Below are 27,801 nucleotides of genomic sequence, written 5' to 3'. Positions count from 1 at the left end.
CTCCTCTCCTCTCCTCTCCTCTCCTCTCCTCTCCTCTCCTCTCCTCTCTCAAGAGAACTCCTGACCTTCCTATCTTCCCTTGTAGTTTGGATGTTCAGAATCTTTTGCCCTTTTTGTCTCTCTCCTCTTAAGGTTCTTGAGTTGGTTCTCAACTATCCTGGACTGTAAACCTCAAAACTGAGCAGACTATTCCAGTTTAAATAAAAACAGCTGGATAGATTTAAATTATGTTTTCATTATCTTACTTGTGATACTCCTATTTATGCATTCCAGCATCAGCATAACGCACCGTAGCCTAGCACCACTTGTGATCCATAGAACTGCTTTTTTTATCCGTTACATACTTGTGCAGTTGATTTTTCCTTTGGATGTGTAAAACCTTCTGTTTCTCCTTGTTCAGTGGCATTTCAGTTGCTCCAGTCTGCCAAGATCCCTCTGAATTGTAATGTTGTACTCCAACATAGTTGGAGCCTCTTCCTATAAATACTGTCTCCATATATAAGTGCACTCTGTTCAGTCATCAATGATGTTGATGAAGGTCCTGGATAGTTCTGGATCCAAGATGGATCTAAGTGAAATTCTGTTCAATGTATCCTTTCAGCTTTGGAGTACTAATTATTTCCAAATAATTCTGTATTTATACTGCCTAGCCTGTTCATTTGGAGGTTTTTTTGTAATAGGAGCACATTATAAGAAACTCTTATGATCCTCAGTCTTTCTCCCCATCCACAAAGCCTGTTAAAACACCTTTATTTAGTAGAAAATCACTTGATCAGTTTGTATATTGTATCAGTTTGGTATTTCCTTCCCTCCTTTGAGAGAGATGCAATTCCTTTTGTGTTTTCTGGCACTCATTCTGCTAATTCTTGGAAATAATCAGTAGCAATTTTAACATAGTTTGAACCATAAGGGAGTTTCACCAGGTTCAGTCTGTCCAAAAATCTTTAACTTGTCTATGTATTTTCCAGTTTATTTGTTCCTTTTTCTAGCCTTATACTTCTGTTGGTGGTGGTAGAGTGAAATCACATTTGCCTTCTAAAATTCAAGGCTGAAGTTGAAAGTATCAGCATCACCAGTGATGATTTAATAGAGTTTCCCCTCTGTGGAATAAGAGACCATTTTTTCCTTAGTATTCTTACTATGCATCTTATCAACAGGCTTACTCTCTTTAAAATCCAATTGTCCATATTTCTGGGAGCTTATCTTTCAGGTTTTGTCCATACATAATCTATATTAATAATTTAGTTATTTGACCTACTTTCTATTTTATTTCAGGTCATTGAAGATCTCATGATTCATCCAACTTAATCTTTATCTCACATCCTTTCCCTCCTCTGTATAGATCAAATTCTGCAGTTTTGCCTTTCAACAGTAGTTCCGTGATAAACTTTCAGCTGTCCTGAACTCACAGTTCATCAACTGGTTTTCTAGGTTTAAGCATCCATGTAATTCCTCCTTCTTTTTCTAACAATGAAAATAGATATAAAAGGGTCAGATTAACTTGTAATTTTGATTTCTTCTCTTTATAGCAAATGAGAATTTCAAGTAAGGAATTCCTTCAATGCATTTTTCCTTCCTGCAGAGTTTCCTACTATTTGTGCTTAGGTATCATCCAGTCCCACCTGAGGGAGATGCAGATACTCAGGTTCCCATGGCAGTTTTTGTAAGATGCTAACTCCTGCTAGCTGATGCTTCACCTAACATTCCATGAGCACCATGAGTGCTCTCCTTTTCACATCTCCTGGAACAAAACAACTGCTTTTTTCCAAATACATTCATTGTAGAATACAGGAGTGTGCCAGTGGGGAATAAACACCACTCTCACCAGAAAGGGCCAACAAAGGTTCAGGTTGGACATCAGGAAAATTTCTTCATGGAGAGGGTTGTTAAGCATTGGAACAGGCTGCCCAGGGAGGAGGTAGAGACACCATCCCTGGAAGTGTTCCAAGAAATAGCTTGTGGTACTTAGTGCTGTGGGTCAGTTGACAAAGTGGTGTTTGGTCAAAGGTTGTGCTCAATGATCTTGTTCCAACTGAAATAATTTTATAATTCTGAGATTCAGAGAAAGAAATGTAGGATCTCAATCTGAAATGATCACTGCATCCTCTTTATATCCCACAGGATTTGTAAATATTAGGAAAATTGGGCCTTTGGTTAAAAAAAAAAAATCATAGGAACAAGGAATGCAAATTATTGGGGCTTTTTTAAAAGAAATATCAAATATTATGGTTTCCCATGAAACTTACTGTATAAAGCTCAGTTTTATTTGATGTATGCACACAACACTGTAAAGCATGTTACCAGACTCATACAAAATTAATTTGTTGTGAACAGTTCCTTTTCAGATGTTAACACATATATGAACTGAGGATGATCTGAAATGCTTTAAAAATAATGTTATTGGCAATGGAATACATACATACTACAGATTTTACAGACTGTTGCATAAATGCGTTGTGAAATCAGTGTGCAAGTCAATTCAAAATGCATTTAAGAATAATTTCAGGAATTATTCTGGGTCCTTTTGCCACTGCTTATGGTTTTATGTCAAGAATTTTCTGTTGATTCATAAAGACTGTCCCTGAACATCACCTGAAAGTCACATAGACAAAAACTAAGACGTTGTGAAACTGAGGCCCTGGCCCTAGGGTAGATTTGCTCTTCAGGTCTGGTGGCTTCATTAGCATTTTACACCAGTAGGAGACTGCTAAGAGATCACACTAAGGCATTGCTAGACATCAGGAAAATTATCTCTAAAGTGTTAATTATATGTAAGGCGCAGTTAGAACAAGAAATTTCTGTTATGTGCTGGTGATTTGAATGCCATTTACGTACTATTAGAATATATTCCAAGGAGGTGGAGCTGGAGTACAGTTAGGACACATAACAAAGTGACTCCAAGAACAAGAGCAAGACATTTAAATACTAGTGAGCATTATGAACTCTGCCTGGAGACAACTGAATGAAATTTATATAGTATCTAGAAGTTACAATTTTTTTAAATGCACATTGTTCCAGTAAAATGGTTACAAGTGGGCTGGTTTTTCACTGGTTGGAGAGAACACAAACACAGTTATAGGAAGGTAGATTTAGAGGCCGTAGGACATCTAGTACAGAAGAATGAAAAAATGTTTCAAGAAAAATCAAGAGTAACTATTTCTATGTGAAAGATGCTTTTCTTCCCAGACAGCAGAAGTGCCTGATGTTTGAGAGAGACACATGCTGTGAGATGGTATCTCTCCTGGAATTAATGGTACTCAAGATAGTGTTTAAGAACAATTCCTGACAGACTAGTGCTTCAAGTCCTGGTGAATCTCAGTCTGATCTGATCTGATCTGCTTCATTTTATATACTGCACCTGGAAACCTCATCAAACCTGAATGAGCTAAACCCATGCATTCCATTTCAGCCATAATGCTCTTAGCAACAGTGCTCAAGTTCACTGATGACACAGAGCTGTGTGGAGTGGTTGATACCTGCTGACCTGCTGGGAAGCAGCTCTGAGGAGAAGGACCTGAGAGTCCTGGTGGACAACGAGCTGTCCATGAGCCAGCAGGGTGCCCTGATAGGCAGGAAGGCCAATGGTATGCTGGGGTGCATTAGGAACAGCATTGCCAGCTGATCCAGAGGTGATCTTGCCCCTCTACTCAGCCCTGGTGAGGCCACATCTGGAGTGCCGTGTCCAGTCCTCAATACAAGAGAGACATGGAGCTTCTAGAGATGGTCCAGTGGAGGGCAACAAAGGTGATTGAGGGGCTGGAGCATCTCTCTTATGAGGACAGGCTGAGGGAGCCAGGCCTGTGAGCCTTGAGAAGGGAGAAGAGATAACTGAGAGGACTTTAAAATGTTTATAAGTGCCTGAAGGGAAGCTGTCAAGAGGATGGAGCCAGGCTCTTCTCAGTGATGCCAAGCAAATAGGACAAGACACAACAGGCAGAAACTGAGGCACAGGAAGTTCCCCCTGAATGTCAGGAATGCCTTCTTTACTGTGTAAGTGACCATGGACTGGAACAGATTTCCCAGAGGAGTTGTGGAACCTCCCTCAATGGAGCTATTCTAGAACTGTCTGGATGCAATCCTGTGCCATGTCCTCTGGGATGACCCTGTTTGAGCATGGAGGCTGGACCACATGATCCAATGTGGTCTCTCCCAACCTGACCCAGTCTGTGATACTGGTTTGCACTTCAATAGCTTGATTCACTGATGTTGTTGAAAAGCATTTGGTGAAATTGGTAAAAGGAAAACTACTTTGAAAAGAAGTATATTTTCAAGGTAAATTTTAAAAATTTTAAAAGCTATCTATTCTGCTAGGTAGGATCTAACAGCAGAAAAACCTTCTTTGTAAAGAAAAAAGGTTTTTCATAGTGTTGAGAAAAACAGTAGGATGAGCTTCAAGCCAACCTTGATCCACATAAGGCAAGATAACTTGGCTTTTCTGTAATCTTCTACGTTGACTAGTTTCCACGGGCTCTGTTTCATCTTGGAGGCCATGGATAAAGTCCCAGTCTCTGTGGCAGAGCAGAACAAGAGCGTGTCTGTCTCAGCCCTCCTCGTGCTGGCAGTGCTGTGCCACCAGCAGTGACAAAGGCACGCAGCAGTGTGCGGCCCTTTACCCAGGCCGTGAGGAAGGGTGAGCTGCAGGAAGGCTCTGGAACCACAGCTCTTCCCGGAGCTCTGCCATCCCCAGTAGTCTCAAGGATAGATAGAGAAGCTGGAGCCTGGAGAGAGATGTTGGCTGTGGATGTTGTCAGTCGTTCTGCTAATCACTGCAAGGCACTTTTATGTCTCTAGTCAACAGTAAAGGCTTAAATGTAGCCAAGTTTGCTGCAATAAAATAAACAGTTTTGACACAACAAACTTGAGCACAGTACAGTGCAACCACCCAGGAGTTTTGCTGGTTTCATTTCCCAGCGTTTCTGCAGTCTGGCAGCCTGGAGATCAAAATGCATAAAATAAAGGATAACATTAAGTAAAATATCTTACGAAGATCATATAAGATTTCATCAGAGAAGCGACTTTGAAGAACGAACGTCTACAAACGTTCCCATGGTGTGAAGACCTTTGAATACGCAATATGTGTAATACCTGCGTGTGCAGTAACAGTGCACAGCCTGTATACATGAACTCACACGTATATACATGACTCACAGGTGAAAACTAAAATAAGAGATGCATAGCCCAAGTGCGGGCTGCACGTCGGGCGAGCGGTCGGAGGGTGGAGTGAGAGGGACGGGCTGGCCGGCTCTGGCAGGCTCTGGCTCTGGCTCTCCGCGCCGGGCGGGCGGGCAGCCCGGCACTTTCCTTTTCGGCGCGGGGAGGAGCGGCAGCTGCGCAGGCGTTGCTCGCACCCTGTTGATTAGTCAGTGCTGGGATGGCGCTTCCTGGGCCAGGCGCGGCGGCGGCGGCGGGCGGCCCCAGCCGGTCCCGGGGGGCGGCGGGAGCAGCAGCAGCCGCAGAGGCAGCAGCAGCCGCCGCAGCAGCAGCAGCGGGCGCCCGGCGGGCCTCCCCCTCTGCCTAGCCCCGCGCGTCCCGGGCGCCTGGCGCGGAGCGAGCCCCGCTCCTTCCCTCCCTCCCGGCGCCCCCTCCGCCGCCCGCCCCGCTGGCAGCCGCCCCGCCGGGTGGGAGCACCCCTCCGGCGCTGCCTGTCTGGCTGCTCCCTCCCCTCCCGGGCCGGGAAGATGGACCCCGGCCCGCCGCTGGGCTGCAACCTCAAGGACGTGAAGTGGAGCGCGGTGGCCGTGCCCCTGGACCTGCTCGTCAGCACCTACCGGCTGCCCCAGATCGCCCGGCTGGACAGCGGTGCGTGGGGCGGGGAGCGGGGCCGGGCGGGCGCCGGGCTGCGGGCGGGCTGCCGGACGCGGTGCCGGGAGCGCCCCGCGCCTCCCGCGGCTCCCGGGAGCGCTCTGGGTCTGGATCTGGATGTGCCGCTGCCGGGGCTCGGTGCGAGGCTCCCGCTCGCCGCGGGGTCCGCGCGTTGCTGTGCACCCACATACATATCTGGGTGCTGTGCCCCCTCCGTGGGTGCGGAGGGCAGCTCGGTGCAGCCGGTGTGCTGTCAGCAGCCTGCCCCGCTGAAAGAGGTCCTCGCCCTCCCAATTTAGCGTGGAAGGGCACTTTCAGCACTGGTGTTTTGATGAAGTGATGCTACAACAAGGCCAAATAAGAAGGCATACAAAATAGCCAAGTGGGCTAAATCCCTTGTGTTACAATTCCCTAAGAAGGCCACGGACATGTAAAAAAAAAAAAAAGGAGTACGTATGAAGCCTTTTTAGTCTCCAGATAACTTTTTATGACAGTTCACTTGGGTGCTCACCTGCCGTTTCCAAGTGTGCAGCTTTTTGTTTACTCCAGGAAATATGAATCAGGTCTGACAGAACAGCTGTGACAGCACCGTTTTACCGTTCCTAGATCCATGCCTTGAAAAGTAATGTGTCGGTGCAGAGAACCAGGGAAATATGGGAATTTTTTTATAAAGGCTCAGACAGCTGCTTTGTAATAATGTGTATGTGCATTGCATGGTAGCTCCATGAAAACTGTCCAGCTCTCTAAAGGAATGCCAAAGGTAACTCAGAAATTGGAAAAAAAAATCTAGGCTTTTTAATTCATTAGCTTATGAAGTCACCACGTACTTTTATGATATAATAGAACAGTTATTGATTTATCAAGTTTTGTATTGATTTGGAAAGTTAAAAATGAGCACAGGCATTATCCTCTGTTACTTCCCAGTGTACAGGTCAAGACCAAGACTGTTTTATTACTTAGCTGCAATTTCCATACTGCAGTGATGATTTTTGACTTTGCCCCTGGATTATGCAGTATTTTTCCTTTCACTCATAGTACTTCCTCAGAGCTGGCACTCAGGAGCAGGTTAAAGAAAAGGGGTTTTTTTTGCTTTTTTTAACTGCATCTGGCTGTTCATCATACTGTCAAATGTATGTTGTCCTGTGAGAATGGCAAAGCTGGTATGTTAAGGAGTTCCTCGTGGTAAAACCTCCTGTCACTAGGAGCAGCTAAGATGGCCTCCAGTCACTGCACTTAAGGCTGTTGATTTACTTGAGGCTCCTGGCACTGATTCAGGCTCCAACAGGATGTATATATATTGATGACTTATTAATTTCCCTCTCTGTGTGTTGTGCCTCCATATATCCCCGTTCCTCTTGTCTTTCTTCGTTGGAAGGTACCTGAAAAAGCTTTGTGAGTAGAGAAAGTTTATGGGTTTTGAAGCAGGCAGCTGTTGGGGTTTTTCTCGAGGGGGAGTCCTTGTGTTGGAGCTGTTGATGGGAATATCCCATAATTGTTGGGGAGACAAAAATATTGTGGCTTTTGTGCGAAGGCTTCTTTGTCCTGTGTGCCACATTGAAGAGCATATGCACAGGCAAGTGGATGTAAACAGACGTGAGCTCTTCTGCCCATGGCCTGAGATGGCCAGACAGGAGGCAGCTGTTGGTGTGGCTGTCCTGCTGCAGTGGTTCAGCCCTGCACGAAGCCCTGCCAGGAGGCAGGCTCAGGTGGGGCTCTGTGTGAAGGGCTTCTGGTTGGAGCTGATTTAGGTCTGCCTGGTTCAGCAGCTCATGGCTCTGGTTTTACCTACTCAAATGGATGTACTTTTAACTTGGGGCACTACAGACAGCAGACAAATCAATATTTTATAAAGAACGCAGACGCCATGGTCTTGGGGATAGGAAGAGAATGCTTTTCCCTTTTCCAGAGAAGCTTGTCTTGCAGTAAGAGAAAGCAGCCATGAATCAGTGCATAGCCTTCTAAAGGAGGAAAGTTGGGAGTGTGCAATGCTTGTGGAATTGACTGGAGCACGGGCTTTGGCGGGGTGGTTGTTCTGCATCCCAGTTCTTGTCTTGCAAGGTTAACAAGTGAAGCTCAGTCAGAAAATTTTTTGATGCAATGCTGAAGAAAATAAATGCAGAGGACAATCCAAAAGTGTGTCATCCAGTGCTTCGGAAGTTTAAGGCTACCTCTGTTAGCAAAGTAGTGTCGTGTGCCAGTTTTATCAGGGTGTGGCTCTTTGGGTCAGGGTTTGTTTGCACAGAAATGCTCTCATGTCTTCTTCAGGTGCTAAATTCCTCTCCAGGTCAGTGGTAGCTGCGTGTGTTTCATGCTGTTGGAAATCAAGCCACCTGTAGATGTCTGTCTTCAGTCACCTTTTGATTCTGTGGTTGGCCTCTGTCTGTAGCAGCAAGTTGTTTCTTGGCTGCTGTTTCATTTTTCACGAGGTTTTGTGAAAGCCAGAATTTTTTCCTTCTTGCAAACCAGGCTATAGGAGAGGATTGTAAAGCTGGAGCTGTATTCTCTTCAGAAGATGTCAGTCTTACTATGTTGTTTCTACATTTCTTCATGGAGTTTAGCACTTGGTGGATGATGTTCTTAGATGACACCACACAAGATGTCCAGTTTTGCACTGTTGCTTCACTTTCTGGCCTTTCAGTATGAAGCAGAAGAATGAGTATGATCAGTTCAGTTTTATTCTTCGAGCTTGGATGTGCAGCTCCTGGAAAATTGCCCTAAGTAATTCAGTTTGATTTCTTGACAGGATGAAGTTATGAAATATTTATGTGCACTAAATTTGGTCCTCTGCTGAGAAGGGAGGGTTTTTCTTGATGGTATGGGAGGAAGTAGTCTTTTGTTACATCAAGATATAGTTGGAAGTAGTTAGGCATTCATGCCTCCCTTATCCATCTAGAAATGATAAATATGTCAACTTCTGGAGTTTTTTTTCTTCAGAGTTTGAAAACCTGAAAAACTTTTCAGGTTTTTTATTTTGAATTTTAAGACTGGTTGTGTTTCATGTTATGCTTTTGGATGGTGTTAAGTCATAAATCAATTTTTTTTTGTTTCAATGTTTTATTGTTTTCTTGGTGAATATTGTTATATTAATTGAACAAATAGACTGAAAGAAACCCAAACTTGTCACTCTTGAAGGGAGCAAATGGGTTTTGTATGTTTTTTTTTTCCCAACCTCCATAACAACTTAAATATTTCTAGATAATAACTCAAATACAAAGCTGCTAAAAAAGTGCTGAACACCCTACCAGAGAAAATGCATGGACTTGATCTCACGCTGTGGAATTCACTGAGTGGGCTCTTTCAGATGAAAAGAAGCAAGACTTGAGGAGCAAGAGAGGAACGAGCTTTGTGCTGTGTTTTTCCTGTCCTCCCCCCTTTGTGCCCCCTAGTCCCGATTTGCATTGTCACAGCTGAATACCACCCCAGTGAGAGACCTGTGGGTGGGTGCAGTGGGGGGAAGGTTTTGCTCTGGGAACCCGCAGCAGAAAGAGATCTTATCACAGTGTGGTTTTTGCAACGGGGCAAAAGGTGAGCGTGGCTGGCCTGTGAGAACCGGGGCTGCGCGTGAGCCTGGGCTTGGCTCTCCTCAGACCATCAGGACAAAGAGCTGATGGCGAAGCTGGGACTGTGTCTTGTTGCTAGTGCATAAATGATGTTGTGCCTGGTGATCTCAGGGCTTTAGATTTCTGGTAATTATTTTTCTAAGGATAATTTTGGAGGGTAAAAGAGAAATGCTATCAAGGTTAAGATCGAGAAAATATTGCTTTGCATAGAGCTGAGCTTTAGGCCAAGCTTTTTTTTGTAAGCTTACTGCTCCCTTCAGATTCATAAGAGCCTGTCATTCTTTTTCTTAGTGGAACTCCCTTTTTCCCAGACAGTCTTGATATGTTTTCACAAGTAAAGATCAGTCTTTGCTTGTAGGTATTTTTTACCCATATACTGAATTTGAACTGGAAGAGTTCACAGAAATTCTCTGTGTACAAAGATTAAGGTTTATGGGATTAAGAGGCCATGTGGTCCTGTGATTATTTTTATTTTTTTTCCTAAGTAATATCTAGGGAAAAAAAAATATGTGGTGGTTCTGTTGGGATCAAATACAGTGGCACTTGACCTCAACTGACAGAGAAGTTCCCTACTGTTCATGGCAGGGAAAACATGCTGAACTTTCCTATGGAGGAGATGATGGATCTCAGTGAGCCACCAAGGCAGTGAAGGAAATTCCTCCTTACACATTGTAAATGTGCTGTAAGATGAAATGGCAGAATTGGTGGCTATAAAGAAAGGAAAAATCTGTTAAATGGGTAACAGATTTAAAAGGTGTTTCTCTTCTTTCTTACCCTTAAGTGAACTCCTGTGCATATCAGTAGTGGGCGAGTAGTGAGTTCGTACTGCTGTTGCTCCTGGGGACAAAGGGATTTTATTTAGTTGTATTTCAGGTTCTCTTTTTCTCTTCCATTGCAAAACTTTCTCATGGTGACAACTTTCTCTGCCCCAGTCATGTTCAGGGGACTATTGTTCTGTTCAGCACATTACTGCAGAGCTGATTCCAGTTCTGCAAACTGAGCACCCTCACATCTTATCAAAGACGATCATACTCAATAGAACAGCGTGGCCATGTACATAATGAAAATTTTGCATTGCATCACTCCACAAATGTGGGTTATCTGTGCAGCTGAACAATACATTGAAACTACAAAGAGATTTATTCTTTAAAGGTCTGAATGCTGCTATCTGTGCTTTAATTGTCTTGAATGACCTCCTTCTTTTGCTGAGCTAGTGCAGCATGTCTCAGTAGTCTCCTATTGAAGAAATCTTTAAAAGGCATCATGTGGGAGTAGGGCAAAGCTTTTGAACGGACCAGAAAGAAGTTTCAGATATGCTCAGACCCTGGGTAATGGCCATGATCTGATTGCCAACTGTAGGTGTGGCTGCCTTGTCCACTGAGGTGTGGCAGGTAATAGTTCTTATGTATGGGGCAGACAAGACAAGTGTTTGATTTGGCAGCAAATATCCTCAAGATCCATTGTGTCCACATGGCTTGATTTCTTCCTGAGGTGCTGAACAGCTTTGAAACTCTGACTGTGTGTTCTGCCATTGAAGAGTAATTCCAGTAGCATCTCCTGCTAGCTTCCTCTTCTTTCTACCTTCACTGTGTGGTCTGCTTTTTCCATCAAGACAATTGAATGAAAAAAACAATTGACAGGTTGCCACTAACCACTGCTCCTGGGTTTTTGTTTTGGTTGGATTGGTTTTTCCTTTTCCCCTGCTGGCAGAGATGTGTTCCAGAAACATTTTAGTGAAAAAGCTTTTAATTCATTTAAAACCTGCAGCTACTGAATGGTGTCTGTGAAGATTATTGTGCCTTTCTGGAGATGGAAGCCAGTAGCTTGGCAAAACCTGCTCCTAGGAGTACCCTGGGAGAGGGTGAGATAAAGAGTTCAGCATCATACCCATTTTAGTAGTGTGTATTGTATGTTCTTAACCAGACATTTGAACCCTGGTAGGGTGTTAGGGCTGCTAGGATGGAAAATAGTTACATTGCTCTTACTTCTTATGTGCTTAATAAATGTTCATATTCTTCTCTGTTATTCAAGGTATGAAACTACTAGCTCTTTGTTCCAGTTTCTAAAGTTTTGACTTTGTGAGGTGAAGCCTTCGTGTACATAACTGGATAAACACTTCCTGAATAATTATGTAGTTCAGGTATTGGAAGGTGAAATACCATTAGTCTTTTCTTAATTGGAATTCAAGTGCTAAAACTTGAAGTTCTCCTCCACCATCCCCCTACTCTCCCCATTTAAATTACATATAGCTTTCAAATAAAGCACAAGGTACACATAAAATCTAAGGTATTAAGGTGCCTCAAACAGTTAGTCGAGCCCCTAAGCTTAAAACAAATGTGGTGTGATGAATCATATGCTGCTGTTGCAAGGAATGGTATAAGTCTAGCATAGGAAAGAAGGGCTTCGTTGTTTTGTGCTTTGTCTGTAAGTGCTGTTCTGGAACTAGGTGTTCCTGGCTTCTATGATTACGTGAACTGGCACTCCCTGTAGTGCCCCAGCAAAGGCAGCTATGCCAAGATGAAATGCTGGAGGATATTGGACAGCATGGTCTGGTGCAACAGGATTTGATGGAAGTTGTGGGAAGAGTTGCAGTGTGTTCCAGTCATTCCAGTGGTGGTTTGTCAGAAGCAAAGGGCATGGGTGTTGCTGTATTTCCTTTTGGCATTAGGAGTAACAAGTTGGTTGGATTAGGGCAGCTTAAGTCTCTCCCCTATAGGAAAATATTCATCATCTTAATGTGGATTGCATATGACTCAAAACCAACCTTCATAAAACTCAGTGAGCCAATATTTCAAGTCTGAAATTTTTTGCTTTTAATGGTCCTTCTCTTTGGAAAGAGTTTTACATAGCATTTGTGGTCTGTGATTTTCATACTGTTTGCAGTATGAAAAACTTGTGGAGCAAACTTCACTGTGCCTCCACCTGTAAGCCATGTCTGCTCATCTAAAGGGCTTAGCACAGAAATTTAAAGTTGAGGTGTATAAGCAGATTGAAGAGTGTCTTTGCTGAGGATTAGAGCCACATCTGCACTGCAGTCTCTGAGGCAGTGTGCAAGTCGGCATAAAACTAATAAATCACAGCTTTGTCAGGGCACCTGCCTGCTTGGCTGAGGCTTTGCACCAGCAAGAGTAGCTGCTGTGTCTCAATTTCCCCTGTACTGCTGCTGTGTGAGATATTGCCCTGCCAGGCTTGGTGCTGAATGCTGGTGTAGGGAGAAGGGTCTTCCTGGGGCTGGGGAGGCTGTGGAGTCCAGCTTCCTCATCCTTTAATCCTTCAGGCTGCCTGTTCTGTGGAGGGAGATGCTCCTGAGACTGCAAGGTGCACACTGAGTGGATCAAGTCACGATGAAGATGGGAAATGCTGAGAAATATCTGCCAGAGCTGTGTGTTTGGGGGTGTGGGGAGCCCTGTGCCAGGGATTGCAGCATCTGCATCCTCAGCAGAGGAGTGAATGGTGGTTTTCCCAGGAAAAGCAGCAAATCTTGTTGCTGTGGGGAAGGTCACTCGGAGCTTCCTGGAAGTGCAAACATTCAAGAAATGCAAAATTACTTGAAAAGTGTCCTTTTTGGTTTTGGGGTTTTTCTTTCAGGATGTTGTAATCTTGTAATCACAGAGAAGTTGGATTTCCTTGGTCTGTGAGAATGTCCCTGGGCTTCTAAGAGAACCAAGAATAAAGATCTAAACATGGTCTCAGAGGCTGGAAGATGCCCAAGAGCTCAACCTGATGAAGCTGATACTGGAGTTGCTTCATAGCAGGGCTGAACCCTAGTGACTCAAATGTTATATAAAACACAACATGCTGCAATTCTGTTTGTGAAATGAGCAGGGAAAACATTGTGGTGGTGGCAAGGAAGTTGGGGCATTTCTCCTTACAGTCAGAGCTGGGGGAGTGGGAAGAAGAGCTGAGTAAAGAAGTAGAAACCCCTTTTGATGGGCCATTTTGAGCCATGTACTGCTTTGCTCTCTGTCTTGGTGTCCTCATGGCAAAACCTTACCTGACATGGGTAAGGATGTGGCTCCATGGGTGACAGATTTCCAGGGACAGGCTGGGGGACTGCAGCCACTGTTTAGGGGATCAGCAGCTGCTGGCTGGGATACGGTGTGGGGGTGTGCACCCTCCAAAGGCAATGTGCTGGACGAGAGGCTGTGTGGGGACGCTGTTCTGCTCAGCAAGGAGGATGGGGGCTAGGTGCACAGAGTACAGACATTAACCACCCTGAACAGAGTGCATAAGCATTCACTCTGTCCTGAAGGGTCAGGCTGTGTGCCCAAGGCTGAGCCAAGGGCACGAGGGGAGGAAGGTCCCTGTGTGCAGCATCAGCCATCATTTCAGAGCTGCCCCCACTCGCTGTTGCACTGCCAGGGCTGCTGCTCAGCACTGCCTGGGCTGGGCAGCCAGAATGAAACAGAGCATGTTTGCCTTGCAGCTGGGTTTGTAAAAGCTATGCAGTCTAAATAGTCAAGTTACTAACTTCCAGGAGCTATTTCCAAGTAGTCCACAAATGCTTGGATACCCCCTCTCCTGTGTTTGTTTTTCAGTTTGCAGCTTTTCTGTTGTTGTGGTTCCAACTGGCATTTTTGCTTATTTGCCCCACTGAAAGCTAGTCTTGTTGCTTCCTGGCACCTCACCATTTTGGAGATGAAGGAGGGAAGATTGGAGTGGGAAAATGAAGGAAAGTTTTTCTTCAAGGAGGGGGAGGAAAATGGCATTTGTGCACAGATCTCTTCTTGTCCAGCTTTCCTGTTTTCAGCGTGTCCCTTTAGAGCATGGTGGGTTCAAGGAGCCCTTGGTTCCAATCTGTGTCATTTGTTCCATGCCCTGTCCTGGATTTGTGGGCTTCCAGGAGGTGTTGCAAGGTTATCTGCAAGGTCACTGTCAGGTAAAACTCCAGTAGTGGCAGGATGGAGCAGCAAAAGGAGCTGCTTCTCATATCCTTTCTTTTATTCACATAGGACAGTCTTTCACCCCTTTCATCTGTTGTGCTGTCTTCTTCCAGCACCTGTGCAAACTCTGCTTCTTCATCCCTCCATGCCCTCATCTTTTTGCTCTGCCTTCTTCTTTTTCCCTCAGCTTGGAGGAAGTCAGGCTCTTTGTTGGACCAGAGAGCAGTGTGGTGCTTTGCTGTGTGTGTTCCAGGAGGAATAGCTGCCTATATGCTACCAGACATGGAAAAGCAAGCAAGCAAAGTAATTTTAGGCATTTCGAGAGACTTCAGTGTTTCTGGTCACTGAGAGCAGAAGCTGGAATTGCAGCTCATTGCTGTTAGAAGGAGCTGCAATTCCTTCCCTGCTGCAGAGGGGTGGCTGCTATCAGTGCAGAAAACGTGGCATCTCCCCTTGTGGAGTCCTGCACTGTGCTACTGACATGATCACTTCTTTCTTTCACTTGAGTGAAGGGAGTTTTGCTGGCAGGACTCAAATGTGAACTGATAGGCTTTGCATGTAATGCTTCCTTTTCTTAGCCCACACTGATTGCTGGCTTGACCTAGAGAATGAGAGTGGGCATGCTGTGTATTTGTAAGAATAACAATAATCCTTGTCAATTTGTGGTATGATGTGTTGAGCCAAAAGGAGAATCTTAGGTGTGTATCCTTGCTGAAAGACTGGCTTCCAAAGCACTTTATTATATTCCTACTTCTTTTTGTTTAGGCTTCTATGTATTCCAAGGACAAACTGCCCTGTTTCCTCTTTGAAGGGGCCACAGGCACACACATAGAGTTAAATCTGAGATTTTACCCAAGGTGCACTAACATAATTTCATTATGGTCAGACTTTTTTTTTTCCTGTCTTAATCTCTGAATGTAAAGCAGAAAATTTGTAGCAGGAAAATATAAAAAGCATCTTCACATGTGTGACTCAGAGAGGTGAGAGGGCTCAAAATACAAAATGTAGTAACACACACATGTGTTGTTGCAGCCCCTGGACCCAGGATGTGGCTGCAGAGCAGCAGCAAAGCTGTGACAGCACTGCAGCCAAATGTAGGGCAGGCTGGAGGAGGAGAGTTTTCTGTTGCATGTCTTATGGGTTGCAATGTCAAATATCATTTGGATTCCTGTCAATATATAACAAAATATCTTACGACCAAATTGCCTGTGGGCAAAGATAAACGTGCCCTCAAGGGGAGAGTGAGGCATGATGGGCTTTTTTATTCACTCTGTGTTCTGCATGCTGCTTGCCAAAAGTAAAAGCTTTCCTTTCCACAGGAGGGTGGGTTGTTTTTTGGGTTTTATTTTTGTGTGTGCCTTCTTAAGGTGATAGAAATATTATCAAAGAGCTGTTAAGAGCTGTTATTCACTTGTCCCTTATGTTTTATTAAAAGCAAAATCCATTCTTCTTATACTTTACAGCTGAAGTGTAAATTTCTCTGAAACAATGGAAATAAACTGTATTCAGGATTAAGACTGTTCTTGATCAGAAAAGGTGTAGGGCTGCTTTAAATGTGTTCCTCCTGTTAGTATTCCTGTATTACCCAGATACGTTCCAGGATGTAAGCAGACCAAAGAAGTGCCAATTAGAATTGAACATCCATGCTTCTGTCCCTGTATGCAGTCAGCCCATGTTTGAAGAGGCGTTACCTGCCTGTTAGTGACACTTTAGTTTTTGCAGGTTGAGCAGAAGGGGTGGGGTGGATGTAGCTAAAGAGCAGAGGCAATGGCAGCTCCAGCAATCAGGGGCCGTGTGTGCACAGGCCATTAGTGCCTGCTTGGACTGAGAGGGCACAGGGAGGTGGGCCAGGCCACTGGGCAAGCAGCCAGGTGGCAGCCCCACTTCAGAGCAGAGATGAACTTTTGTTCACTTCCAGCTGTTTTTATTTCATCCTTAAACCCGGGCTGAAAGAAAGATGAGAGACAAATTAAATTGTAATGATGAGTTCTCTGAAAGCCAAAGAAAACTATGCTTGAGCAGCTCCTGCATTTGGGGTACTTATTTTTAATTGGGAGCTTGTCCAAGATGCCCTAAGTTCAAGCAGGGATCACTGCTGTGCAACACAAAGTGCCATGGTGTCCCTTTAGGACTTGGGATAGATAATGAGAGGATAGAGCATGTTTACTTGGATGCTATTTTAAAATATCATCTAATTATAAATAACTGTCAATGAGAGCTCCCCAGCTCTCATGCTGTGCCCAGGATAAGTCTGAATGAACAGACTGTTTCTCTGTCTGCCAGGGCAATCTGGAATCAAATTCTAGCTCTTAAATCCATGAGGTTGGTAGGGTTAACATTTTCTCCATTGGCATCCCAACTCTGGGGAGCTTTCCCCAGCCTTCCCTGACCTCACTGCCCCAGACCTGTGCAGCAGCCAAAGGTGTGCAGCTGCCTCTGGCTTGATCAGCTGAAGCAACCACTCAGTATCTGTGCTTGGACATAAATAGGAAGTCAGTGACAGTGTGTTAAGTGCAATGCTAAATGCTGACCTCCCACCCCTTAAGTATTAAGCTTCTCCAGCTGGGCACCTGATGCTAAACAGGCACTTGGGAGTGCTGCAGTGGACCTCACAGTATTTATAGACACATCTGAGCAGCAGCTCTCTAAAATGAGGAACACCTGCCTCTAGTGAAAGAGAACCTCAGTTCTCTGAATGAAGTATTTAAAGGAGCTTATTTGTATGGCAGCAAACAGCTCAGAGATCTCGTTACTGCTGTGTTTTTCCTTTGGTCAGGTAGTGCTGTTGTTCTCTTCACCTATCAGACTGCTTTTGAAAGCTGATCTTTGCATTCTTCATTTCCAGGCCTGGTGCCTTCATTGCAAAGGGCAGATAAATATTTTAACTTTTTTACCCCTTTGACTTTAGCCATGGGAATTCAAAATGGAAAATTAACAACATATGAGATCAATACAATTCCTTTCACTCCCTATAGTAATAATAAACTAGGCTTGAACCTCTCTTGCATGCAATGAAAAGTTATTTAGCTTTCTCCTCGATATTTCTAACCTGTGGCCATTTTAAGTGCCGTTAAACTTGTCATTCCTTGCTGTTTTTCTTAGCACTTCAGATTTGTGGTGTTAGGTGACTTCAAAACCAGAGAGCTCCCTTCTGTAAGAATCTAATTTTTTTAAGGAATTGTATGGTTGTATGATTTTTTTCCTTCCTTTTTTTACCATGACAAATAGTTGCCACTAATAGTTGGCAGACTTCAACATGTTGCAGAGTATCAGAATAGTTTAAAGAATTGCTGATATTTTCTAGGCTGTTGTAAGTAACCATGGCGTTTGACTGTTTTGTTTGATCAATCATAGAATTAAATCTGTCATGAGGATACAGCAAATCTGCAGTTACATCTGATGATGCTCAATATTAATAAGAAGAGTAATTATGGTAGCAATAGCAAGTTACTCTGTTTTGGAACGTGAATGTTAAGATGTTGTTGTACTGAGTGGTTTTTTCCCCCTGTGTGGGAGTGAAGAGCAGTCTGTGTTGAAAGATGTGTTTTGGCTTGTTTGGCTTGAATTCATAAAAAGTAAGGTTTCTCATTCTGGGATGTTAGCTCTGAAGGCTTGAAATAAACACAAACAAAGCTCAATGAAATCTGTGTTGTTACTACTCTTTCTTTTTTTTTTTTCCTCACTAGATTTCTTATGAACACAAAGAAAGCAAGATGCCAAAGTTCAAACTGTGAGATTGCTGAAGTCAGCAGAGAGTTTACCATCAGTGGCAGTGGCACCAAAATTCCAGTTACTGCTTATTTATAAAATATTTGTCCTTCTCTTCCCTGCAGTAGGTCAAAGAGGTTTTTTTGAAGGCTCACTGAGATGCTGTCTCTGTATATTTGCAGCTAGGGAAAAGCTTGCCTTGGAACAAACTGGATTTTTCAGTGGATTAATCTGTCCCATAGCTTTGTAATGAGATTATGGTTTATGCTGATTTGTTGCAACAGTACTGGTATATCCAGTCATTCCAATAGCAAAATTCTAATCCTAGAGAAATAAATCTGTCTTCTTGCTGGCAGGCATAAAAAGAATAGGTGGTTGGGAGTCTCTGCTCTCTTGTTAGGTATTAGTGGGTGATAGCTTAAGTTCAGCATCAGTTGGATTGAAGCAATTTGATTTTATCACGCTTTTGCAGAGGGATTGGAAATTGCAGAAATAAAGCCTTATCTCCTTTCTCTTGATTGTGAAATATTTAATGGTTGCCCAGAGCAAAGTCTGATCACAGTACTGTGAGGCTGAAGGATTACATCAATGCACAAAGTACCCCAGGTGGTAACAGAAGGCACTCTGGGGGTGATGCTGTCCTTGCTCCTTCCTTGCTGAGCAGGTAGGGTCAGTGAAGCAAGCTGCATTCCCTCTTCAGACAGCTGAAAGTTGTTGCAGTGCAGCCAGCAGCACTTGTGTTTCAGCCAAGGTGTGCAGTGGCAAGAGGCTTCATCTGGGACAAACTGTTTCTTGGGAAGGTGCATCTTGCCCAGCTCCCCTGAAGCTGCAGGAAGATTCAGTGTCCCTCCCTCCACCATCCAAGGTGGGGACAAGTGTAATTGCTGGTGGCAGACCTTGCTGCAGATGAGCAGCTCTTGGGCAGCACTGGATGAGGCTGGACAAATCTCATTGACATTTCCTACATTGTTCCAGCAGTGAATTAATGAAGAGATGATGTGAAATTGTTGTTGAGTTTGTGAGGCACAACCTGAGCTGGCTTTGATGCCTAGCTCTCAAATAAAAATAATTTTTAAAACCTCTTGTTTTAAACTCTTTTTGTGATTAAAAAGCAACACTGAACACCGGTAGATTGAGCCTTAATCTGACAGACAGCACAGAAGAATTTAGACTAATTTTAACTGAACTTCTATGCTTACAACTTTTCCCCACTTCTTGTTTCTGGCAAAAAAGGAAGTATGTAAGTCATCTTAAAATCAAATTAAGTATGAATCCTTATGCTGTCAAAGGAAACTTTTCACCCACTGGAAGATATGAATTCTGTGCTGCTGATGGAAGGTCAAGTCAGTATTGCTTTGGGTTTATTTTTTTTGGAGAGAAGGGTGTTAAGTTGGAGTTTGAATCATGACAGAAATGCTCATTGATCCAGATAATGGGAAGCAGCACAAATGAATGTGCTGCAGGAATGGAAGTGTTAAATGGAAGTACATATTGAAAACTACTTGGGAATTTGTTTGAGAAGGAAGAAGGGAAACTGAAAAGTGAGGCTGATTATCAATAGCCCTAGATATAACTGGAATATTTTTATAGATCCATGTGTTGAAAGATCAAAAGATTGTGTAGCTGAGTACAGAGCCTTCTGTTTTCATCTCTTCCACTATGCTCAGACACAGAAAGTCAGTTGAGACCACTGTCAGGCTTGCCTAATGAATCTGCCCACTTTAAATTAAAAATTTAGTACACTACATTATATAGCCCTGAGATGTTTAAATTTTAATGTGGTTTGTTTTGGTTGGGTTGTTTTTTTTTTTTCATCTTACTCCTAGAAACTATAATATTTGCTCCTAGAAATTATAATATTTACCCTTTTAAATTACTGGCAGGCTGTATTTAGACTTTGCATGATATACTCCCACGCAGGTTGCTATGCTTTCTTTTAAACAAGGAAGTTTCTCTGATCAGCTTGATTTTAATTTTTTAATCAACCTTGTTTTGTGTGTGTATGAAATCAGAAAGTCAGACTGATAACATGAAGTGGCTTTCAGAGAAGGCTTTTCTTCCATAGTAGTAGTGTTTTCTCCAATTGCATGCTCTTTCTACTTCTCTGCCATTAGGCATTTAATGCAAGAGTAACTCTTTTGAACATCTGTTCAGTCACAGTGACATTAAAAAATTTCAATTTTTGTAGGTCTAATGTTGCTACAAGTGGGCTTCATCATGTAGAAAATATTTCTAGGGTGTTCTTCCCCTTCCTTTAAGGAACATCACAATGATGTGAATTTTTCCCTACAAATTTCCGTTGCTACTTCAGCCTTGAAAAATTCAGGTGCTCTTCTCTACCTAATGAACTTTTTCTGCTGACCTACATCACAGACCAGTGCTTTTGCCAAAGAAATAGCACTGACAGGCTGAACAGCTCAATGGAGATTTGACTCAGTAACAGAGGACAGTGCCAAAGCTTAAGCAAGCAAACCACCCTAATTTAATATTTATTAGTCTTTGACATTCATTGAGGTGCGTCTCCATAGATAAAACACCCAGCAGATAGTGTGCAGTGTGATGCAGTGTACAGAAAACAAAAGGTTTGACTTTCTCCCTCCACCCTTCCTCAGAGTTCAGATGGAGCTCTCATAAGGAGAGGCGGCACAGCCTGCTAAATCATAATAAAATAATTTGTCCTAACTTAAATATTCAGACTTAGCAAAAACTTTTTGTTTCTTCACCCAAAACGTAAATCCCAAATCATCACCACAAAAGAAGAAAGCTCTAAGTATCAATGAAATGTTTTGTAGGAGAGGAGGCAGCTGTTGTGCCAGGGAAAAGCTGGGGCAGTAACAGAGCTGAGTGCTGGGGGTGGTGAAGGATCATGTGTTGACAGCACTGTGCAGGTCGGATGGAAGCTGCCCCCTGCACTCTTGCAAGGAACTTGGAGTTCTCTTTCAATAGCTTGTTGCCCATGCTAACACTCTGAGGCGTTTTTTGTGCATGTGTTTTCAGAGAACTTGTATTCTTAATACCATGAAAGCAACAAACTCAGTGCAGTGCTGCTTGAGTGCTGCTGGTGCTTCTGTGAGTCCCTGAATCAAATGAGTACAAATTCAAATCAATAGTGAATGCTCTTTGTGATGCAGCCTGGTGTACATATTTTTGTTTTTGCTTACTTGGTTTGTGTGGGACAAGAAGTTGCCATCTGCTGTTTTTTTGTGGATGTTATGCCTGATTTTTTGTTGTGTTGTATTTTAAGAGATCGGAATCCCAAACAAACAACTGACTAAACAAGAACTAAAGTGCTGAGACCACTTTGAAGATTATGTAAAGGATTAGCCCACCAGTGAGAGGAAACAAAGACTCTCAGATAAGAATGGCTCTTCAGTTATTTTTGATCTTTTCTTTCTTATTTTATTTTTTTTTTTAAGCAAAAAAATGTTGTGGTACTCAGCCTTGTTTTAACATCTGGTGGTACTGCAAACATACCCTGGAAAGGCTTGCAGGTACCTGTGTGGCTCCCATACCCTCATTGCCAAGGAGACTGAAGTGTGTGTGATGCCTGCAGTTCACAGCTGCTCACAGGTGCTGGGTGTTTCTCACCTGTGTGTGGTCTCCTCAGGTGTGCTGTCTCATCACTGCTCAGCCCTGAGCTCTGGGTTTTAGATGGGGTCTCCCCAAAGCTTTTGTGCTGAGAGGAGGCCTTGGCTTCATCTTTTACCTTCTGTGGATCTCCCAATAAGATGAAAAGAAATTGAATTCATCTTAAGGTGTTACCTTGTGTGGGAGCGACGTGACTAACTGTGTCTGTTGAAACACAAATTTGCCTTTCCAGAAACAAGACAGCTTTTATTAGTTTGCTAGTGACAGATTTTGTATGTTCCTTCTTTTGCCATGAAAAAGCAGCACTGGCATTTATATTTGTGCTAGCAGTGTGACCTCCCTCTGACCCAAAACATCCCTTTGCACAGAGCCATGCAAGTCTGTAGTAGTGTCTTTTTTTTCTTTTTTTTTTTTTTTTTTTAACAAGAGATAGATTATAACTGCATTTCATGCTGTGTGGGGCTGTCCTTTTGTTTTCATGATGGGGTAGGGTAATGTTAAGGTTTATCTTAATGCATGGCTTGTTTGGTCCTCAGCTAGGGAAAATCCAGGCAAGCTGCATGCCCAGTGAAGCACATAGTGTGTGAGTAGGGCTCTACAGTGCAATGGGAGCATGATGAATAAGAACCTCACTTCTTTCCTTTTTCTGGCTTCGATAGTTTTGCTTTCTCTTAGTTTTCAGTTGTTGCCAGATAGACCTCTTTCCCTTGTAACAGTAGGCACATGCTGATAGTTCTGCCTAATTATTTCACAGCACAGGTGCTCACCTGACCAGCCAGCCACCTCTTTTTCCAGTTGGCACGTCATTCCTAGCAAATGTTAGTGCAAACATGAGGGGGGAATAAGGTGGATGTTATTCTTTTGTGTGGTTTGGTTGGTACCTGGCTGAGCACCCAGTCATGATTTTTAATATTGCTGAGATTTTTCTATGTAATGATATGTAATGTGATTATGGAACATTAGATGGAATAATTAAACTCACCACCAACTTAACTGACCAAGACAGTCTGGGTGATGCACTTAATTGTATGGCATCTGTTACCTTGCATGCAGATGGTGTTCAGGCTTAATGAAAACACATGGCCCTAAGTCTTGCTGAGTTTTCCCTGGGGTTTTCCCAGGCATCTTTTTCATCAGTTATTTCACAAAAGCCATCTTAAGTTTCTTGTGAGCTCCTGGTTCTTTTCTGTAAGCTTATTCATCGCAGAAAGAGCAAGTTCCGCGTGCTTGAGCTGATGTGCAAGGGACAGCACTAAGCTCACTTTGCAGTCTTCTGTGATGAATGAGATGAGTGGAATGTGTCCATAACATCTTCCTGGCAGAAGGAAATGGTATCTAGCTCATCTGGTGTGTGAAAATGGAATCTCTTGCGTTACTGGAACCTTGCATGCAACAACTTCTCTTTCTCTGAATTACCTGGTTACCTACTATTTTAATGTCTCCAGATGCAAAGCTTGTGCTTTAAGGCAGTGATGCAAACTCATAGCCACAATGACAAAGTATGTGGCATTATAAAGCATTTGTATTCCTGCACATCACTGCCTATTTTTAGCTGTGTAGTTTCTGTGAGTGAGTGAGTAAGTGAGTCATATTGGCCTGAACATTTTGCAGTGACTTGAATGTTAGTTTTTCCAATATTAGGAGAAGAACCGTAAAAGTTTTGTTGTTGGTTTGTTGGTTGGTTCTTTTCATTTGTTTCTTGAATTTTCTTTAGTGGTTGGTGTTGAAAAGTCATTGTTGTCTTTGGCAAGCAGAGTACGTGGGACCTGTGAGTTTTCTTTTGTGGACTGTAACAGGACATTAGGGAAAGGCTTTTCTCTGAAAGGATGGTCAGTCACTGGAACAGGCTTTCCATGGAGGTGGTCAGGGCACCAAACCTGTCAGAGTTCAAGGAGTATCTTGATGATACTTACCCGTATGGTTTAGTTTTAGCCAGTCCTGTGAGGGATGAACAGTTGGGCTTGATGATCCTTACAGGTCCCTTCCAACTTGAGATATTCTGTGATCCAGGAGGAAGCAAAGAGGAGACAGGAGTGCTCAGATCCTTCAAAACTGAAATGGTCTTCAGTTCTTCTCCTAAGGCTTTGGGGGAATTCATAGATATTTTGGAATTGTGAAATGCTAAACTAAATAAAAATGCGTGCGTCTTTAGAAAGTAGGCAGTGACAACAACTTGCAGAAATGTCTCTTTTCAAGAGAAATTACTTTCTGTGCTGCAGCATAGGCATATATAAACTCAGTCCCTGCATGCAGTTGACTTCTGTTTTCTCACCTGGTTCTCAAAAAGTGGAGGTGAAGACGTAATTTCATCTCTGAATTTGTAGATGAAGCAATCCTGTTGCTCCTTCATCAGTCTTGCTACAGTTGTTAGCTGTTAAATTGAAATTGAAATATTTACAATGAGAGAGTCAAGATTTGCCAAATATGGATGATCCAGTTTTGGAACTAGAAAGAATTATTAAAGTAGTATTGGTATTTAATGTAGATAGTGTTTAATAGGAATGGGACTCTTGATTAAGCAATTACCTTTTTTTGTAATGACTGTATCAACATGCGAATGATTTTCCTTTCCTGGTTAGTGTTTCCCCTGCAACTACCCTTCAACAAGTGTGGTGTTGGCAATATTAGAGGGTTTTAGGAATTGTACAGAAATGGGTCATGCAATTCAAAAATCATAGTGAATCTTATTTGCAATGAGCACCTGAAGACCTATTGCAGTGCTGTTTTGGTGGTGCTAAGTGAAGTACCCAGATACTGATTGTGGTCAGAAGACTTGTGGGAGATCAGCTTGTATGGGAACATACTGGCTAAGTTTTTAGTTTAGGGGTGTGAGGCTTTTGATCTCAGGCAAGGATGGGTGTTGACACTTGATGTAGGGTTTAGGAGCTGCTAGCAAATCATGGGTGTCTTAGTCTCAGGCATTATTATGAATAAACTTGACTCATATTTTGGAAGGAGGGAGGCAGCTTGGGGAAGGGTGGGGAATTGCATGTGGTAGTTCAGTGCTTCGCTTGACTTTTATTTGGGGGAGTAAAAGACCAGCACAAGTATTTGCCTGTCGATTCTTTGTAGTGGTTTAATTATATTGCAGGCATGTGGGGCAGGGAGGAGAGGGTGAAAAGATAGAGCACCTAATCCACACTGGATCATAAGAGACAAAACTGTTGCTAAAGATGAGTGGCCTGTGTTCTCTGTTTCCTCATGTTGTCTTATTTTTATGTAAGCAGCAGCCCAGGAGTGTGTTGAATAGTGAGAACTGAGTTGCATAGCTGGTGAATGTGAGGGCTGCTGGGTTCTCTCCCACACAGCCAAAATGTGGTTAATGAAAGGCTTGCACAACTTATGCCACTGGGGTGGGGGGAAATCAGATGGAGTGTGTGTGGCTGTTTTGCAAGGTATGGCTGGCTGAGAGAAGTGTGAAGGGATAACTGAGCCTGGGCTGGGTTGGGCTGGGACAGGAGTCTTGTAGCAAGGGTCAGAGGGGTTTCCAGCCTGGAAAGTCCTCCCCTCCAGGAAGAAAGCACTTTAAAATCAGTGAGCAAGTCTTGTGGGGGAGATAGAGTAGAAGAAAATGGAAGAAAGAAGTGAGCTACTTTGTTGTCCTCAGTCACAGTTTCCTTGCATAGATTGGATACCATGATCAGCCAAGTGTTTTTGACTCCTTTAATCCCTTGGTGACAAGGAGCCTCTTCCTATAAAGCAAACCCCAGGAATCTGTCTCACCAATGGTTAGGAAAGATCAGGGCTTGGTAAGGGCAGACCTGCCCTTTGTTAAGGAGCCAAGGGGAGTGTCAACTCCTCGTCACATCTGCTTCACCTTGTCTCCTCCAGTCTCCTGTGGCATAGCATGAAATTCATTTCCGATGTAATCAGTTGCAGCAAATAATTGGTGTAATGAGAATTGTGGTTTCCAGGGTTCTGTTTAAGAAAATACAGATACTTCCAGCTGCAGACTCAATGATGTAGTCACTCTTGGGCCTGCCTTACTAATCTCTTTTTACACTCACCTGTCCCACCCAGTTTTAGTGGAGCAACCACTTAAACAGATCACAGCATGTGAGCCATGGCTGGAAGCACCTTTTCATAATGGGTGTCTTTATTTTCCTGAGAATATCTTCCTCAGATTCTTCGAGGGTGACCCATACTATAATTATTTCCCTGCAATTCTGGATATAGAGTCCAGCCTTCCTTTAGGTAATAGTCTGAAATTATACCTACAGATTGTAAGGCAGAGAAAATGTATACCAGAGAGGCTTTCTATTTTATTCCAAATTTGTTCACCACTGTCAGTGAAACTAGTAAAATGCTAAGTCTTCCCTTAGGTGCCATTGGTTGGATTTTGTTGTGGGACAGAATAATTACTTGTTGCCACGGATTATAGGAAGCATGAGTGTAACTTTCAAAACTGAAACATGAGTTTCAAATAACACCATTTATTATTATTATTATTATTATTATTATTATTACTGTTGTTGTTATTATTATTGTGCTTTCCCTCAAAATCATAAAACTTTGCAGCAAGCTGAAGGTAATTTTTATACATATTAGAGGTTGCCCTGTGAGCAGAAAACATGAGATGTTCGAGATCTGATAATTTGCTAAAACTTAGCAGATGTGTAATTCCTTCAGCAAATATATGTGAATTTCTTTCAAGATATGGATGGGAAAGGAGTTCCCTGGTGCTGCATGGTAATTTTGCCACTCTTCCCTGGGCTTTATGAGATCCTTTATCCCAGTGTGCCGTGGGTGGAGGGGTGGTGCTTCCCAGGATCAGGAGCTGGTGTTAAGCAGTCTGCCTGTCTGGGCTGCCAAGGGATGTGGTCCAAGGAACACCTGGAAGCCAGTTCATGAAATGGCCTGTTTACCTGGAAGCTCCTTTCTGTGCTGTGGAAAAGAAGGGAACCTAGAAATGTGCTTTCATCTGAGCAAGAATAACTGCTACCAAGGAGCTTTGTATTCCTTCTGACTTCCTTTTTTTTCTCCTTTACACCCCTATCATAGCAGTTTACCCATGGTTTTAAGTTAAAGACACAAATGGGCAAAGCAGGAGTGTTTCTAAAGTTTAACAGGCCATGGAACAGCAGACTCATGGAGGTCCATCTATTGGACTCTGCAGGTTTGGCCGTGTCTCTCTCTCGTTTAGCCAGATCCGAGTTTCTGGAGGAGACAAGCAGAATCCTGTGGCCAAAGGCTGTCAGAGCAGATGGCCCTAATGCTGTCTTATGATTTAAAATCTTAACAATTCTCACACACACCAGTTGCTCTGTTTAAAATTGTGTGGGAGGGTGCTTTCTGATAGAATGGGAGCATGAAATCAGGCAGGAATGGGCTATGTAGAAGCTGTTGCCTACGGTGGAAGAGTGCCTGTTGCAGGCAGAAATATCTGCTGCCCCAGGAAAAAATCAGGAAATTCTCATTCTTCCACTGAATTTTAGGGATATCAGGACAATGTGGAGAAAGTTCAGTTTGTTGTAGTAACCGAAGGGGATGGGTTTTGTCCAAACTTGATTCCAGGGCTAAACTATTTGTGTTATTTTTGGCTGTAACTGCAGAGAGCTGGTGGGAGAGAAGGAAAATGAAATTTAAAGTTTCATTATTCTTGGACCGTGTTTAGTGTCTACTGAGTGTTCCTGAAAGTCCAAGTGACTGCTTCGAAGACACCTGGAGAAAGGCTGGGTTTTTGTGTGCTTAATGCAGAAATGTACTGAGCAGGACTGCAGGTGTGTAAGAGCAGTTCTGTGATGATACACAGAACAGTTTCCTGCTCTGTGAAATTTTGTTCACACATCATATCACACTTGTTTAGCTGGCACTTTAGGTGGTCTGCCTAATATGGCTCTTGGAATTACTGGAAAGCCTAGCAAAGCACTCTAGACCTGATCACGCACTGCAAGCTGTAGAACAGGGGAGGATACTCTGCAGAAATGCAAAGCTGTGAGGGCAAGGGAAGAAAGAAGAGTTTGATCCTTGACTGTGGTTGGGATGGGTTTGACAGACACCAGAGTAGAAAAGTATAAGAGAGTGCCTTAGAAAGGTGAGCAACACATTGTCTGGGTAGGCCTCTCATTGAATTTCAGTCTGAGAGGGGACTTAGATGTTTGTGAAAATTTTTAAAATATTTATTTATTAATTTCTCTTCCTTAAGTGATAGGATTAAGTTTATAGACATCTGAATGGCTAATTAAGCAGTGGCTTGCAAAGGGATAGAATGGCAAAGATGAAATCTCTGTGTCTGGAAGTGTGATATCCAGTTTCTACTG

At 43.1% G+C, this 27,801-nt stretch overlaps 2 protein-coding genes across 2 annotated transcripts in view; both read left to right on the top strand.

Annotated features, from left to right (window-relative positions):
• The window catches only part of LOC134424381 (ras-related protein Rab-10-like), a 61,414-nt gene that overhangs the window by 33,039 nt on the left and 574 nt on the right, over positions 1-27,801 (top strand). The gene's annotated exons all lie outside the window — the stretch shown is intronic.
• The window catches only part of GAREM1 (GRB2 associated regulator of MAPK1 subtype 1), a 99,884-nt gene continuing 77,707 nt past the window's right edge, over positions 5,625-27,801 (top strand). Inside the window, exon 1 of the mRNA XM_063168088.1 lies at positions 5,625-5,799. Coding sequence (XP_063024158.1) covers positions 5,679-5,799 — 121 coding nt within the window. The 5' untranslated portion in view covers positions 5,625-5,678. The remainder of the gene's footprint in view (positions 5,800-27,801) is intronic.

Source organism: Melospiza melodia, chromosome 1 (assembly GCF_035770615.1).
Source record: "Melospiza melodia melodia isolate bMelMel2 chromosome 1, bMelMel2.pri, whole genome shotgun sequence".
Classification (NCBI taxonomy): Eukaryota; Metazoa; Chordata; class Aves; order Passeriformes; family Passerellidae; genus Melospiza; species Melospiza melodia.
The sequence above is the reverse complement of the archived record's forward strand: the minus strand, read 5'-3'. Positions and strand labels throughout refer to the sequence as shown.